This window comes from Protopterus annectens, chromosome 9.part0 (genome assembly GCF_019279795.1).
Source record: "Protopterus annectens isolate FY-2018-M chromosome 9.part0, PAN1.0, whole genome shotgun sequence".
Classification (NCBI taxonomy): Eukaryota; Metazoa; Chordata; order Ceratodontiformes; family Protopteridae; genus Protopterus; species Protopterus annectens.
Genome location: NC_056743.1, coordinates 833796216 through 833814754, shown reverse-complemented (window position 1 = coordinate 833814754; position 18539 = coordinate 833796216). Strand labels below are relative to the sequence as shown.

The following is an 18539-nucleotide window of genomic DNA, read 5'->3' as shown; positions in this document are numbered from 1 at the left end:
TTACTGTCTGTTTTAAACAAATATGTCTAGGCTTATGATTTGATCACTGCGGAGACTATATTTGTCAGCATGGGAGGACAATGTTAACAGACCATGTTGCTTTGCAAAGGATGGTCTGCACCTCGCTCCCCTAACCTGCCAAATATTAACTAAAACTTTATCCACTCCCTTACAGCCTTTTTTAGGTAATGCTTGATTGAAAAACATGCCGACATAACCCCTAACCTGCCAAATATTAACTAAAACTTTATCCACTCCCTTACAGCCTTTTTTAGGTAATGCTTGATTGAAAAACATGCCGACATAGCAAATAAAACCTAACCTAAAGGTGTTACTGCTCAATGCTAGGAGCCTAAACAAGAAACTCCACACTCTACACGTTCTCCTCACTCTCTAGAATATAAACATCTGTGCTATTACCAAGACAAGTTATACATCCACAGGAAGTTCTCCATCAGTGCAAGGCTTCAGTGCCTTCCACACATTTACATGATCAGCTGCACGGACAAGGACAAAAGGTGAAGGAGTCTCAATCTGCATTAGTAACAGCATGACTCTACATTGGTTACATGAGACGATGACCTAGAATACATGATCAGCTGCACGGACAAGGACAAAAGGTGAAGGAGTCTCAATCTGCATTAGTAACAGCATAACTCTACATTGGTTACATGAGACGATGACCTAGAATACATGATCAGCTGCACGGACAAGGACAAAAGGTGAAGGAGTCTCAATCTGCATTAGTAACAGCATAACTCTACATTGGTTACATGAGACGATGACCTAGAATACATGATCAGCTGCACGGACAAGGACAAAAGGTGAAGGAGTCTCAATCTGCATTAGTAACAGCATAACTCTACATTGGTTACATGAGACGATGACCTAGAATACATGATCAGCTGCACGGACAAGGACAAAAGGTGAAGGAGTCTCAGTCTGCATTAGTAACAGCATAACTCTACATTGGTTACATGAGATGATGACCTAGAATTTATCCAAGTGCAAATCACCATAGACAAAGTCCCATACCATATTCTAGCAAGCTATATGTCACCCTCTGTGTCCCAAAAATCCCACAGCCTGTACCAAGACTTCCTGGAGATGCTCACCATTAAACCAAATATCTTATTCATGGGAGACTTTAACTACTCCTCTATAGACTGGGAAACATACACTGCCTCATACTCACTGTCACAATGATTCCTGGACTTTATTAACACAAATACCCTTGATCAGATAGTGTGCATATCCACCAGAGGTTCAAACATATTGAGCCTGGTACTCCCCCCCCCCCTTCCAGTGTTAATGTCTTCATTGGTGAGGGTGGACCACAAAGCTATCTCCTTCAAAACAAAAATTAACTCTGTAATCCCAGCAAACCCTATACAGTTAGGGACTATTCCAAAGCAAACTACATCTTGTTAAGTAACAGTTTGTCAAAATTCAATGCCCCTCCCAACCCTGAGTTCTCACCAACCTATGCGGAGTCACTCACAGAAACTCTGTACAACCATGTACATGGCTGTATAGAGGCTACTGTACCTACTTGAAGTAATCCCAAAGGAAACTCTCAAAACAAACCACACTGGTGGAATCCTAAACTTAATAGGGCATATAACAAAAGGAAAAGTCATAGCTAAAATCAGGAAGAGCAACTCCCATACTAATACTGGATGATTTCAACTACCCTGCCATTAACTGGGAAAACTACTCATGTACCAACACCTTTGCCCAACGGTTCTTGGAATTCATAAATTCCAATGCCCTGGATCATCTAATCCATAGTCCCACCAGGGGCTCCAATATCCTAGACCTGGTCATTACCAACATGGAAAATCGATGCTCCACACCTATGGTCACCCCCTCATTGTTCAGGTCTGACTATAAGCTAATCACTCTTACCATCCACATCCCACCCCCACCCTCCCAGTAAGGAAACCTCCATAAACAACTTCTCCAAAGACAACTTCATGCTACTCAAGTCAGAAGTGACAAACTTCATGACACCCATGCAGATGGGAACTGAAAGTTCGACTGCTGAATCCTACACTAAGGCACTGTACGAGCACATCCACTCATGCATGAATCGTGCCATCCCAAATAGAACCAAGATGCTCTCCTCCAAAAAAAGGAAGCCAATCTGATGGTCCCCTGCCATAAACAAACTTTACAACAAAAGGAAGAAACTGTTGCAAAAAAGAGGAGAATCCCAGGATGCAAAAAAACTCCCTTACCAGCCTCAGTAAGAAGCTGTGATCCCTCATAAAATCCTCTAAAGCTAGCTACGAAAATAAAATTGCCAAAGATTCCAAAGACAACGACAAGGCATTCTATAACTATGTCAAGAATCTAAATGGCAATGCTCAGATCTGCTCTGAGCTACAACAGAATGGCATTAAATATAATGATTCCAAGGATATTGCCAATATCCTGGCAGATCAATTCAGTGCCAACTTCACCCCCCTCTCACCCCCCAAATGGTCCATCTCAATACTGGAAGATTGCCAAATTCCGGTAATAACGGCCACACAGGTAAAAAACACACTCTCCAAAGCTAAGAATACAGCATCCATGGGACCAGACAACATCCCAGGCTGTGTACTACATGAACTACAAAATAAACTGGCACCTCACCTAAGTGTCATGTTTAATCATAGCCTCACCTCAGGCTTCATGCCCACTGAGTGGCACACAGCTACAGTTATCCCACTCCACAAGGGGCGATCCACCTTGGATCCTGGGAACTACCACCCCATCAGTCTGACAGCCCTGATCTGCAAGGCCATGGAATGTATTATCATGGAACTTATAAACAAAGACATTGGCAACCTTCAAACACTGGACCCCACCCAGTTTGGGTTCATGAAGGACCGATCTTGTCTCCTGAACCTGATTGACTTCTTCGAATCAGTCTCCAGAGCCGTGGATGAGGGTAAAACATTCCACACAGCCTATCTGGATCTCGCCAAGGCCTTTGACATCATCCCCTACTCTGGAATCATAGATAGACTTACTAAGCTGGGCATTAATCCCTACGTCACTCGATGGGTTGCCAAGTGGCTTACTGACAGAACCCACACTGTAAAAGTAGTTGACTCCAAATCCAGCTCCATACAAGTGACAAGTGGAGGACCTCAGGGTTCAGTCCTGGGACCGCTCTTGTTTGGCATCTACTTCTCTGAAGTACAGGCCAACACTAAGGGACTCTGGCTAACAAAGTTCACAGATGACTGCAAACTGGGAGCCATTATTGAATCCCCAAATGATGTGGATACTCTACAAAAGGGCCTTACAGAAACAGATGCTTGGTGTCATGGGCTCAAGCTCAATGCCAAGAAATGTATAGTTATCCCCTTTGGGGAAAAAAACATGTACCCATAAATTACCACATAGCTGGCAGTACACTAAACACCAAAAGTGTGATAAGAGACTTGGGGACACAGGTGGACAGTGGTCTCACCTTTGATAACCACATCGTCCCAACAGTCATGAAATCCTTCTATGTGGCACACCTCATCACTAAGGGCATTTCATCCAGGAAAAAGGAGGTCATTGTCCCACTGTACTCATCCCTCATTAAACCAGTTATAGAATACAATACCCAGTTTGGTATGTACCTCTCAAGACATCTGCAACAACTGGAAAGGCCACAGAAATACCTCACTAAAAGAATCACAGGCCTAAAGCAGATGCCCTACGCTGACCACCTTAAAAAACTCCATCTATACTCTGTCACATATCATCTACTCAGAGGCGATCTCTGCTTAACATACAAGGCCATGTCAAACCCAGAGCTGTTGGACATGCTACATTTAAAGTAATCCCAATCCTTCACAGCCACACGGTCCAGGGATCTAAACATTGTCATCACAATAAACAAAACATGCTGGAGGGATAAATTCTTGACCCAGAGACTCCCCAGACTCTGGAATAGACTGCCCATACATGTCAAGCAGTGCGCCTCTTTTGCCCTCTTCAAAAGGAACCTTGACGATTGGATAGGAGAAAGGAAATTCACCCCGGGGATCATGTCAGTCGCCTTGCTAGATAGGGGTCCAGGGAAGTAAATAGTGTGGGAAGAAATAGCCAGGGAATTGTTATGGCTAGGATTGTATAGGCCCTAGGGTCGATAGCCTAGTACCAACTTATGAACCTATGAACCTATTAGCAGTTCTCTAATTAAACTAACAGGAAGCTAAGGACCAATTAAGCCAAACAAGGCCAATTACAAGGTCAAGACAGCTTCACAAGTTAAAGACAACCAGACGGTCTTCTACAGCTATGTCTGAAACCTCAAAGGCAGCACACATCAGTGTGCCAAACTGGTGGTCAGTATTGGCAGCTTCACTCAGCAGACTGACATAGTGAATTTGCTGTCTGACAAATTCAGCTCAGACTTCACCTCCAGCTCCCACCTCCCTCCACCCATGAAATACCTACTAGCATAACCCAATTATTAAGAAGGAGCAAGTCCTAGCAGTACTTGCTAAGGCCAAAAAAAAAAACCTTAGTGGGGTCCAACAATATCCCAGGATACCTTCTAAATAGCTTGAAACATGACCTATCATGACCACTTGAGTCACTTTTCAATAGCCTCAAAACAGGCTTTGAATGATGGGAATAGAGGACTGCAATGGTTATCCCACTTCCCAAGGGAGGACCATCAACTGGCCCTGGAAACTGCAGACCTATTAGTCTGACTAATCTAATATGTAAAGCCATTGAATTAATTATTATGGAAATGATCAACAAAGACATAGGCAACCTTTAGATGGAGGACCTACCTCAGTTTGGCTTTGTCATGGGAAGGTCATGTCTATAAAACCTTGTGGGCTTCTTTGAGAAGGTCACCAAGGCAATGGATGATGGGAAAAATGGTGCATACCACCTTTTTGGAATTAGAAAAGGCATTTGATACAATACCTCACTTGAGTATCATTGACAAACACAACAAACTGGGCATAAACACCTACATAACGTAGTGGATTGCCAGCTAGCTAAAAGACAGGACCCAGGTAGTCAGGACTGTTAATACCACCCCCACTAAGAGACCAGTCACCAGTGGGTTACCTCTGGGCTCTGTGTTGGAACTGCTCCTATTTGGCATCTTCTTCTTGGAGGCAAAGGATAATGTCAAGGGCCTTTGGCTGACCAAGTTCACAGATGACTGCAAATTGGGAGCTATCCTAGATTCCTCTGTAACATAAACATTTCACAAGACAGTCTAACTCAGACAAATGACTAATGCCAAAGTCATGGACTAAAATTCAGTGCCATGAAATGCATTATTGTGTCTTTTGGGAAAACTACCACCCAAGCTCATTACATCATCGATAAGACATCCCTAAATGTTGACCTTATAATCAGATATCTGGAAATACATGTAGACAGTAATATGGCCTTTGACCAACACATGGCCAAGGTATTAAGAAAATCATTCTATGTCACCCAATTTACATGGCATCCAGGCCCAATGAATTCATAGTGCCACTTTATTTGGCCTTATCAGACACATCATTGAGGATAATTCTCCCTTCAGCATGTGCCTGAACAGAGATATGCAACAACTGGACTGCCCAGAAAGGTTACTCACCAGGATAGTCTAGGGTATAAACACATTGTACTATATGAATCACCTTAAAGCCTTGTCTGTATACTTTGTGTCTTCTAGATTACCGAGAGACGAGCTATGCATGGTATACAAGGCATCCTGGATCCAGTGGTGATGGACCTTTTGCACATCAATAAAATGAACAGCATCAGTACCACTAGATCAAAGGATGTCGATTTCGCTTGTGACATAAATAAGACATGTTTGTGACTCGGATATGCTTCTCAGAGGATTCTCATGCTCTGAAATAGGCTACCCATCTATTTGAAGTGGAGTCCATCCCTAACCCTATTTAAGCATAACCTTGAACAATGGGTGGAAAATCAGAAATTCACACCATGTCTCTTACAGACAGAGGCAGACAGTAATGTCCAAACTAATTTAACCCTCCACATAACCTCTAGAAACTTTCTAACTAACATACCCCCTCCTAATAAACACCCATGATATATAGGAACACAATTGGGTTAGATTGCACATCTAGGCTTATAAAGGCCCTGGTGGTTGTTAGCCTGCTATATACCTATGAATCTATGAAGCTATGAACAACTGACAATGTACCCAAGCAACTTAAAATTTACTATAAACTTCCCCCTCTTCTAACAGTCAACTTTGGGAAAGCAATTGCAAAGAATATCTCACTATCTCACCCTGAATATGCTTTCCTTCTTATTTCTGCAAACTCAGTATACAATGCCACAATACTACAAGCAACACAAAATAACATATTAAAATGTATATTCCTTTCCCACAGCCAAGAGTTTCACTGCCATGCTCAAGCAAAGGCTAGCTAGCTCCTAATTACAACAGCAATCTCTTCCCTTCTAAATTCACTAACATTTAAGCTTTTGAACAATAGGTACTGCTCACCCCTCATAAACAAATTGAAAATCAGGAGTTCCTCCTACACAGTGCATAATAATGAGGGCTTAATTCTAACTAGATCCCCGTTAATTTAGTAAATGTTGAATACCTTTACAAAAATTATCCCAGCAAACTGAACTACATTCCCTCAAGATCTAAGAAATGCAGCAGATAGCTGCCTTTAGCACAGCAAAGTTACTCTTCAGACTTACAACTGTTAAATAAGTGTAAGTAACCTTAACTACATAATGTGATTCTGTTGGTGGAATCATGTTGTTTCACATTTGTAATTCACAGGTTATTTGCAGTGTTCAAACACAGAATGAGTTCTGCAGACCCTCAGTACAGACAGTTCTATAATCGGAATTTTTGTGACATGCTACATCTGCAGCCAGCTTTATTATTCAGAATGTAAGTGATCTCTGCAGAGTTAGGTAGCTGTTCCTTTTTTGGCATTCTGTCTACTCTTTGCCACCGATTTCTTTTGGAATATGGTCAACCATCTTAGTGGGTGTTTGAAATAGTAAGTTTCCACATAATAAAGCAGTTTTTTATCAGGATGAGAGAATAATGAATTTGTACTCATAGGTCTCTGGCTGCTATTAAAGTATCTGAAAAGCTGGTGCTAGAATAAAAAGAATATACATCTCTGCATAGATGTGATTAACTGAGCTTTAGTCTGTTACATCTAAACCCAGCTGTTGCTCTGCTGTTTTGCTTTATTTTTTTTTTCTTGCCCTAAATGTTTACATATTGATTGTTTCTAATTTGAAATTGTGATAATTTTGCTGTGACAGCCAGGAAATACATCTATCAATATACTGCACTGTGCAGTCAGACGTTGTCCTGTTCGATTCTCAGCTAGAGCGTCTTCTGTGTGGAGACATGCGTGAATGGGCGTACCTTCGTTGAAGGTTGTGCGTCAGGGTTGGCAACTTGGCACGTAAAAATCTACTGCCAATCATTAGCGGACCGGAGTTCCGCTGTGGCGACCCCTAACCGGGAAAAGCCGAAAGACACAACTGTGTATTGATGGACAGAGTGCTCTACCAAATGCATTAGCGCATTTTGTCTGTTTGAATTTTTCTAACTTGTTCTGTTATTCCCTCCTGCATACTTTTATAACAATTCTGTGTCTTTTCTCCCCTCTTTGGCTCCTAGCTCTCTCGTCAACCATTCAACTAGCTGGGAACCCTGTGCACAGTGCGGAATCATCGCTCCATAATTGAGAACTGGTCCCAACTCTCAAACTCTAGTGTTTTTCCACCTCCAAAGATATACTAAGTATGCAGATAACTTTCTTTAAAATTTAATGGAAACTTAATTATTCTAAGCTAACTGCATTAGAAAAACTACCTGTATTATCTGGAAGAATCCCCGTAGTGAGCACGTTATCACTAATGCCAGCTACCACTTCCTGCACTGCTTTTTCTCTCATTTCACACACTCCTGACTCATATTTAACTTTTTTTTTTATTAAGTCCCTTGTCTTAATTTTATTGCTTACTCTTGCCTCATCTCCAAAGCTTCCTATTCTAATAGACCTTCCTCATTTAGAACTGCGCTTACTCTTTGCACACTAATCTGTCTTAAACTCTTCGCCTGCAATTTGATACAACTTACTGATTGTTCTCTGTGCTATCCTCCTTTCCAGGTGTAGCCCCGCTCTGTTAGCCTTCGCTATGCAAGGGCTCACTTCGCTCCCCACCCACACCCATATAATTTCCTTTATACCTAACCATCTGTTCCTACCACTCTGAAGATCCACCACTTCCTTTTTCCCAGGATAACCTTAAAACTTTCTCCTGTCCTTCTTTCTACATAACTAATTACCCTTCCAGGCTCCCTGAACTATCGATAAAGCTCCAACTCCCCCTTCTAGACATATTACATATTTTTCCTCCTACTCAACTCCTCAGTCAAATAACAACCCTTCTATAATATTTTCATCCACCTATTACTCCAACTTAAAATACTTTCCCACTCAACCATGAATATCTCAACCCTTTCAATTCAGTTCCTGCCTCCACTGTTTCTCTTTCTCACTCTTACATTATTTACCACACATTTATCTCCGTTTCATAAAGATCCCACATATTCCCACACAAACAGCTTCCCTTCTCCTCAGCTGTCTATTGCTATCTCTGCATCTTTCTTTCCTATAAATACCCAGTTTCCCAGAATAGAAATTCCTCCTTTAAAATCCTTATCTTCCAAAAGTAAAACAAAATACCTTATTTACTATCCACTAAAATTTAAACCCTACTACCGCCCTAAAATCCTGCTTCTATCAGGAGATATACATCCTAACCCAGGACTGATTTCCACCCCCTCTACCAGTCTCAATACCTCTCCATACACAGGTCAGTCATCCAGTCCAAATAAACATATGTCCTTTTACTCAATCAATATCCAAAGTATTCTTAACAAAGTAAGCCGCCTTCATGCATGGATAACCACACCCCAGATATCATCTCCCTAACAGAAACTTGGCTAAAACCCCAAAACCTACACAAAGACATTCTCTCCCCTGGATATAATATTCTTCACCTGGATCACCAAAAGAAAAAAAGGAGATGGATTTGCCATTGTTTACTCCAACAACCTCACACTCACAAGTCCCATGCAACCAATCCCATTATTTCCGCCTGCAGAATTACTGACAGCTAACCTTAAACTCAGCGATTGAACCACTATCACAGTAGCAGCCATCTACATTCTACCAGGGGATAACATTCCTCTGCTGGAAACCATTCTCTCAAACTTTTCCCATCACATTCCCAATGAAACCATCCTTCTTGGGGATGTAAACATTAACTGATTAAGTCTCAGCAATTCTAACTCTCCACATCACATTAATCTATATGGCTTTTCACAACTAATCACTCAACCAACCTGCACTAATAACTCACACACACCTAGCACCCTTTTAGACTGGAGCTTAGTCTCTGATCCCTCCAAATACCATAACCCAGAAACTTTACCAAACACACTGAGTGATCACTCCCCAATAAAGGTGCTCAGATATACTCCCCATTTCTCTAACCCACACAGATTTATTACCTGCCACAAACTATCTAACTTCTACTCAGAAACTTTTAAAACCCTAAAACCATGCTCAGTATCAGCGGATTACATCCCCTCATATTTCCTTCAGATATCAGCTGACTCTCTTGTTCTCCCTGTCTCTATCCTAATCAATCATTCCATCTCTGAATCAAACGTTCCTTCTATCTGGAAACAATTCTACACACTACTTATGCACAAAGGAGCTAACTCCACAGATGTCACCAGTTTTAGACTTATCGCTATCCTCTCCCCTCTCTCTCTAAAGTTCTGGAAAAATGTGTACACAAACAAGTCATGCAATATCTAATACAGAAAAATCTCCTCACACCCATTCAGCATGACTTCCGACCTAAACATAACACTACCACAGCTCTATTATCCTTCCTTAACACAGTTTCTCTAACCAGAGATGACCCCAAACTTATCTCTTGCCTGTTCTTGGACCTCTCAAAGGCTTTTGACATGGTCTCTCACGCTCTTCTACTGGATAAACTGTCTAACCTTAACTTCTCCTCTGATACTGTTGCATGCTTCTCCAGCTACCTCACTGACAGGCTGCAATCAGTGAGATGGCACACTGCACATTCCCCTCCTCTCCCAGTTAAAATGGCTGTTCCCCAAGGATCTATTCTTGGGCCACTACTTTCCAATAGTTTTACTAATCTACTCCATACTTTTTGCCCTCAGTCTTCCCTATTTCAATATGCTGATGACTCTACAGTCATCACCATTGCCAACTCTCCCTCTGAGCTCTTATCAGTTACCCAGAAATCCTTTAACTCAGTTGAAACCTGGCTCACCAATAACCAGCTCATTCTCAACCCTAAAAAAACTAAACTGTTACTCTTTCTCCCTAAAAATGTTAACTATATTAAATCCTCCTTCTCCATACTCTCACTTAATAACACTCCCATTGAAGTGGAATCCAGCACAAAACTCCTCGGCGTCACCATCGACGATCAACTTAAATTTGACCTACATTTAAATAACTGTATCATGAAAAACCCACCATAAATTAGGATTCCTGTATAGAAACAAGAAGTTTCTGACACCAAAGCCAAGATTACTCTTTCTCATGCTTCTCTCCTACCTACTGTAATGTATAGCTCCCAAATTCTCACAAATCTCAACTCCTTTCTACTGACTAAACTAGTCTGCTTACAACAAGGTAGCTAGATTTGCTGCCCAACAACTTTACATATCCCATCACTGTCTCTCTCTCTCTTTCTCTCTCTAAAACACCTAAACTGGCTCGAACTACCCCACCTGCTTTTCCTATCTCAGCTCCAGATCATCCACTCTATCCTATTCTATCCTCCTACTATCCAGTTCTATCCTCCCTCATCTCCCACTATTCTCCAATTAGATCCCTCCGGAGCTCTACCCCACACCTACTACATATCTACAAACCCAAGACCAAATCTGGATGTGACATATTTAGCTACCATCCTCCTATTGCTTGGAATAAACTCCCACTTGAAATCAGAACCCTCACAATTCCTAAACAATTTAAAAGTGCCACCAAAGAGTATCTAAAATGTCATTGGACTTGCCACTGTACTCAAACTCCCTGAACATGTTCCTCCATCCAATAGACAACCAACCCCCTGCTCTCTGCTCTCCCTTTCACACCCACACTCTGTCCTTCTCCTAAACTAATCCCGAAACTGTACTTCTTAACCTAATCAGCCAACACCTTTGTGTGTTCATTCGATAATCCATATACTGTCTAACTATAACTTTTAATATGATCTCTAATGCACTACGTAACGTCTTAAGTTAATATATCTTATTCTCATAGAACACACTTCTAAAAATGTTTTTGTTGATGTATTGAATGAACTATGAATTATCTTTTGTTATTAATTGCTTTTATGTATAACTGTATAATACATGGAGATTTGCTCCCCGGGCCTCCACTGAAAAAGGGCTCTTCAGCTCAGTCGGACAAACCTGGTCAACAAATGTAAAATAAAATAAATAACATAAAATAAAATAAATACCTATAACTTGTCAGGTGAGGTTGTAGTGTTGGGTGTCCTTTCTGAGGGTCAGTTTGGTTTATTCTTTTGGTTTTAGGATGTTCATTAATAACTAACTTAAAAATCGTGATTATTTTATTATTATGAAAAGGTATCTTAAATTTTACTTGAAATCAAATTTAGAACAGCCCTTATTTTTTTGTATGAAATGGAGTTCCCCTAAGGTATATCCATATGCATGTTTTTTTTTTTTTCAGATGTATCAGGGAAGACAGAATTAGCAGTTCCTGCATGCTTAAGATTCAGAATTATGTGTGTGTGTGTGTGTGTGTGTGGGGGGGGGGGTTGTACCAATGAATTCCTCATCACTATAATCAACCCCAGGTTTACCTACCTTTAAGGAAAAACTACTAGCTTTGCCATTTTACACTATTATATGAATTTAGCTGGGTTTTATTCAGATGAGCACCTACCTCAAACTTGACTAGTAAATTAAGATACTATTATGAAAAGTGGAAATCAGTAAAGAAACAGAAACGTGAATCCAATATTTTCAATGAACAATATGCAGCATATAAAGATAAACATTTGTATGTATAGATAAAAGTATGAAATAGTCAATATCTGATGTATGTGAGGAAGCTAAGAGTATGATTTTTCTTAAAAAAAATCTGAATGGAAAATCTTTAAGCAAGCTATAACCAGCTACAGAGCTGGATAAGGAAAAACTATATAATAAATTGAAATGTGTGGTAAAATAAACAAGCCTGTTAAATATTCAGTTTTGGCTTTAATACATGAACATTTGATGAACATAAACATGAAATACCTCCTCTCCACATCCACATTCACATGTGCGTGTGTGTGTGCACATACACACACACACACACACACACACACACACACACACACACACACATATGTCCCACCCTACACACACACACACACACACACACACACACACACACACACACACACAATGTGCACCTACTGGCAATTTGGAGGAATGCTAGTCTAGTTGTTCGTATGTCTTTATGGTATAGGAGGGAACTAGATACCCAAGCAAAAAGACATGTGGACAAAGGGAGGTCATGCAAACTTTGCAGAAAAGACAGCTTAACCAGGAACTAAACTTGATAACCAAGCACTGTGAAATAGCAATGGTAACTGTGGTACGTAATTATATTTCAGCATTGTTTAGTATGTCTTCATGAGGAGTATTTTTCTGAATAGATAAAATCTGTCATCACAAGGAATGTAAATATGGACATTTCTTTAATTACTCTGCAAGTCTGTAACTCAGTCTTTAAGTTGTATCGCTCATTTTTCCAGACTCCTATTTGCTCTATTTTTCATTACATGTTGAGCTTATGGTTTACTTTGCAAACAAATAATTTTGTAGTATGCAATTTTATGTTTTGTTTTTCCTTATCTGCTTATTGCTTTTTTGTAACAAGTCTTATAAGTAATGTAGCACGAGTCTGTCACTATTTGCATACAGTAGCAAATCATTCTATTATTCTGGAAAACATTCCACTTTTCAGTCCCTTTTTAGTCATACAGTTATTCACATAGTTTTGGTTACAGTGTTGCAATACTTTCTTGACAGTATGCTTTCACAGCGAATATGTGCCTCCTATTGTTAACACAAAAACAGTATTATTAGAGTACTGATATAGATAGTGCAGTGTATCGGCAAAGAAAAAGGATACTTTTTCTAGTTTCAAATTGTTGCTGTTGTGGCTAAGGGATTTTCTGTTTAGCAAAGTAAAATATAATCATTTCCTCTTTTCTACTTAAGACAACACGTGGGGTTTTCATTCTAGATGATTTAAACATTGTTCATAACCCTATAAATTTCGGACTCACTTTTTTTGCAGATACTTTAAATTAAAGAACAAAAAAAACCCAGGATCAGATTGCCTTAACACACACACACACACACATACACACACACACACACACACACACACACACACACACACACACACACACACACACACACACACACACACACACACACACACACACACACACACACACACACACACACACACACACACACACACACACACAAATATTCCACAGCAGAGACAGCTGCAAGAAAGATGTAGCCAAGCAAGTAAAATGGGTCTACATTAGTTTGCTGAAATGTTTTTTCAGCGAATACCTTTCCGTCGACCCTTATTCAGGGAAATTCACTTTCGTGATTTGCTGAGTTTACTTTAAGGAAGGATCTTCCTTTTACAAACCCAAAATGCTTTGGATCCAGAGATTATAAACTTCCAGTATCTTTGTTTGTGATTTTTATAACAATGCACTCTGTTTCTTTACAAATATGTCTGTTAAGGCTTATCGGTCTGTAGTTGCCAGTGGGCCTACCCATGTGGAGGGAGATGATCACAGCTGTTCCCCACACCTAAAACACAAAGACAGCTTTAAGACTAAGGATGAACAGAGTTAGTAGCATGTTGGTGAGATTGTGCTTCATACTGACATGAGAGCTGCAAGGTACATTATCTGGACCAGTAGAAGAATTGTTCTTGAGTTTGGACAGTTCTCTTAGGACATGATCCTAGGTAAGAGATAGGTGCAGACACAATGGGATATGAGAAGAGGAGTATTAGAGGCTGTGGTCTAAGGGCTGAGCTAAATTTATCTCCTAGTATGTTTGGCAATGCTGACAGGGGCTGATAGCTGTTATTGTTATGTATCAGTTTGTTGCATTGTTAGGTGTTTTTCCTAGGGTTTCTAACATAATTGAAAAAAGCTTTATGGTCGCCCTTAACAGAGGTGGCAATTTTCATTTCATACTCATCATTGGAAGATTGGATTTTGTTTAACTTCTTTAATTCAGTTCTGGAGTGTGAGGTAGTCAATGTGTTTCTCATGGCATGGAGATTTTCCCTTTTTGTTACATATGCTGTTTATATAAACCAACACTGTGGAGTACTGCTAATTTACCATTTTTTAATTTCTCCAAGTCTTTTGGGTTTCTAATATCATGACAGGAATGGACCCCATTCTTAAGTGAAAGTATGATTAAAGTTCATGAAATTAGTATTGTTTCAATCTTTGATGTTAGCCAGAAGTGCTCTTCATAGCACCCACAATGCGCTCAGTACTGACTCCTTTTGCAATTCATATGGAGTTACATGTGTTGGTAACATATCTAAGTACAATTTCAATTTTTTTTTTATAAGACTTGTTGCTCCTGCTACTATTAGAACTGTCTGGGCATCCTTCTTCCATATTGGTATTTTCGATTTTGTGTATGTAGGTAACTCTAGTCACAGGGTGTAGAAATTTTAATGATCAATGCTATTTTTGTCTTTTTGTGGACTACTATATCAGGTTTTCTCGCATTGATTTTTTGAATTGTTTGTAATGGGTGATCCCATGTGATATAAACTTCATCATTTTCTATAATGCTTTGTGGCTCATGTTTCCAATGTTTTTCATCTAATACAGTATTGTAATGTTTGCACAATCCCCAATTCAACAGTCTTGCCACATTATTACACTTTTCAGTATACAGTCCTTCTGCCATTAGTGTATCACAACCAACAACAAGATGTGCAAATGTTTCCAATTCTGTTTTGTGAAACCTGCATCTGTCTGTTTCTCCCACATGTTCAATGGATGTTGTAAACCAGTGTGTATGTAGTCCACTATATTGTGCTGCTGATATTAACCTTTCATCTTTTGGCTTAAATTCACCTCTCCTTAACTATTCCTTCATTTGATCCTGATCAACATGAGTTGTTGGTTTATGATGTTACAGTTTAAGGTTATTTTGTCTCCATCTTTTGGACATTTGTGTTTTGTATAAATTTTCTAATGTTTTTCTCCATTTATGTTGTGGTAGTTTTTGAAACTCTAAATTTAAACTATTTAAAGTTAACTAATAATAGGCCTCCCAAGTATGGGACTAAAGACAATAATAGATGACAGTAAGCAGAGTTTAAGGCAATGCAATTAATTAATAATGAAGATTAGTCTAAATAAAATAAATGCTTCTATTGTACAAAGGACAGCTGTGGTTTATTTCTGAACTAAAGACATTACAGAATCTGTACCAAGGAACAATGGACATTGTGTATAAGGATATATTTTTATACGTGGGGCTGCTTTGACATTCATGTATTTTTTTTTTTCGTGGCTTAGATTAGTCAATGTATTGGATTGTTATATAATGTGAAGCACCATTTTATTTTGTTTATGAATAGAGTGGAATCTGTTTTCAATAATATGAAGCTAATATCAATTATATGGCTTATTTGTTTAGTGACTCCATCAGTGACAACTGGCGTGGACCCAGTGGGTGATGGAATTCTTAGTCTTGCTTGCTATATACATGGCTTTTTCCCCAGAAATATTGAAGTTTTTTGGTTAGAAAATGGAGAAAGCATCACAGAAAAGATGACAACAACCACTATCTTACCAAACAGTGACAATACATTTTCAGTGATTGCATATGTGGACACTGAAGAGAATAATAAGAATAAATACACATGTATGGTGAAACACTCTAGTCTGACAAATGGTGTCAATGTAACTATAGGTAAGTGAATCGCAAATATTTTCTTTCAGTTTTAATTATCATTGCATGGTAGTGTAATAATGAATACCACTTCTTTTCCCTTGTGTGCCCTTATCCCACCCCGGAAGAGCTGTTGGCATTAGTACTGGAGTACCAAGGCAGCCCTCTCTTTTTTTTCATACATTAGGATATCCACTTTTGGCTTAGACCCGCCTCATTAAAACAGACATTAAGCAGGACTGGAATCTCAGGGGAGTTTTGTTGCATACATATATTAAATCTTGGCTTGTTTGGTGTATGCATGAGTTTTAGTGCCAAAAATATTGATTTTTTTTTGTAAAGGAAGCCTACTTATGAATCATATGCTAACAACCACTAAATTAAAAACAAAATTTTAACTCATCTTAATACCTGTCATGTCCACTGCCAGTCATTTATATAAACTGAGAATCTTTTAATAATTCTCAATTCAGCACTGTGTTCAAAAAAGTCAATTACTTTGCAGAGATAAATTTTAAGGGAAATTATCTACTGATGATTGCCAAACTGAGAGAAGACATAGCTCATCATAGTGCAGAGTTTGTTATCCTCTGTTGTCCCAGCTTTCTCCAATGTTGCATAAGAGTGGAAGGTTTTACTTTTATATAAAAAAAATATTGATGTGTTGAGTACTGTCTCCATAATGGGTTGTGATTCGATTGAACAATAGTAAGATGAATTTTAATTAAATTTTAGTCAGATAATGCACAATAACTGCTTGATATGGGATGGAATATGTTTCAGCTCCCAGCATTGGTACTTTCTCTGTGGACTCTGCATGTCCTCTTTGTGCCCATCTAGGTTTTTCTAAGTGATCTAGTTTCTACCACATCCCAAAAACATTCATTAAACTCATTAACACCAGCAGTACTAATCATACTGTGGTTTAATCATGCCTATAGCGCTAATTTGGGGAGATGCTTTCCTATTCAACTGATAGTACTTAAAAGGCAGACAACACACAGCACTTTTTTCACAGCAATATAACTGTGTTGCCATGTTCAGTACCACAGTTATGTACATTAAATGTCAGAAAATTACATCGGCAGGGCAAAAAATGCAGAAAGTCAGTTTTATCATTCAGCTGAAAAGATTTTCTCACATTTACATGTTCCTTTTGACTCATTGTTCTAAGCAATTGTGATCCATCATGCTTACAGTTAAGAATGTTGCAATTAATTAACTGACTCCCAAGCGGTGTTAATGAGTTAATTTAGTTTATGTGCTTGTAAATTGCCCATGGGTATGCTTGTACCAAAGCAGTGATAATGTAGTCAGTGTTTGTGCAAAGTGCTTCTTGTAAAGTTATGAGGGCATTTGTTTGGTAAAAATTGGAAACATACATTTGAAATAGTTTTGGGCATGATAAATAAAAAAATATTGTTGTTAATCGTTACTTTTTAAAATCTATTTGTTAACAGGGGTGGGGTGGTAAGTAGACACATCAGTCATTTTGATGGGGCAACATGAAGCAATATCTGAAAAGGTGAATTGCTCAGAGTCAGCCAGTAGTCACACAGAGTCGTGCTGTTGAGCATTGGAAGAGGTTTGTTTACTTCTCTGAGCCTTAATCCTCCATATTAACTATTCTAACCACTGGTAACTTGATAAAGTAACATTATATAGTCAAGGCCCAAAATCAAGTATGCCAGAATTTTTCAGAAATTCATTTTTAGTATATTCACATTTTGTAGAGTTCTTTAATTGCCCTGTTTTTGTGCGTAACAAATATTTCAGAGCAATGACTGAAAAATATGAGTGAATATAAGTTTTTTGTGCTACCAAGAATATAATATGTCTTTTGGCTTTTTCCGGTTAGGGGTCGCCACAGCAGAACTCCGGTCTGCTCATGATTGGCAGTGAATTTTACAGTGCCGAGTTGCCAACCCGACGCCCAACCTTCAACGAAGGCACGCCCATTCACTCTCGCACCTACCTGCATGTCTTTAACATCAGTCGACCACGGGGAGGACATGCAGACTCCACACAGAAGGTGCTCCAGCCGAGAATCGAATGGGAGAACCTCTTGCTGTGAGGCGACAACACTAACCGCTGCACCACCGTGGCAGCTGCTACCAAGAATGTAATGATATAGGTAAAAATAGAATCTACCACCAGTGTGAGTAGACTGGATACTGATTTCAAATGCAGATACTATATATATAGAGGGACAAAAAATGCTGTCCTTGAAGCAAAATCTCAAAAAGGAGTTGCGTCTCTGAAGAATGCCCATTCACGGTGCCAACTCTATTGAAGTGATAGAGCATATGAAATGCTGAAATATTACCATGTAGTTTACTGGCACTTCTACTTTGTGAAAACAAAACTGCCATTGCAAGACTTGACTCAAAGCAGGCATCCTCAACTAGGGTGTCTCAAAATGATCAGTATTCACCAATCTTTAATAAGTAACAGAATTTTGGAA

General features: G+C 39.3%; 1 protein-coding gene across 3 annotated transcripts in view; it reads left to right on the top strand.

Moving 5' to 3' along the window:
• The window catches only part of LOC122811579 (major histocompatibility complex class I-related gene protein-like), a 227994-nt gene that overhangs the window by 66517 nt on the left and 142938 nt on the right, over nucleotides 1-18539 (top strand). For 2 of the 3 annotated variants that reach the window (XM_044083509.1, XM_044083508.1), the window contains one exon: nucleotides 15821-16096. The exons of the other annotated variant lie outside the window; for it this stretch is intronic. In XM_044083509.1, coding sequence (XP_043939444.1) covers nucleotides 15821-16096 — 276 coding nt within the window. The remainder of the gene's footprint in view (nucleotides 1-15820; nucleotides 16097-18539) is intronic. 3 annotated transcript variants of the gene reach the window in all.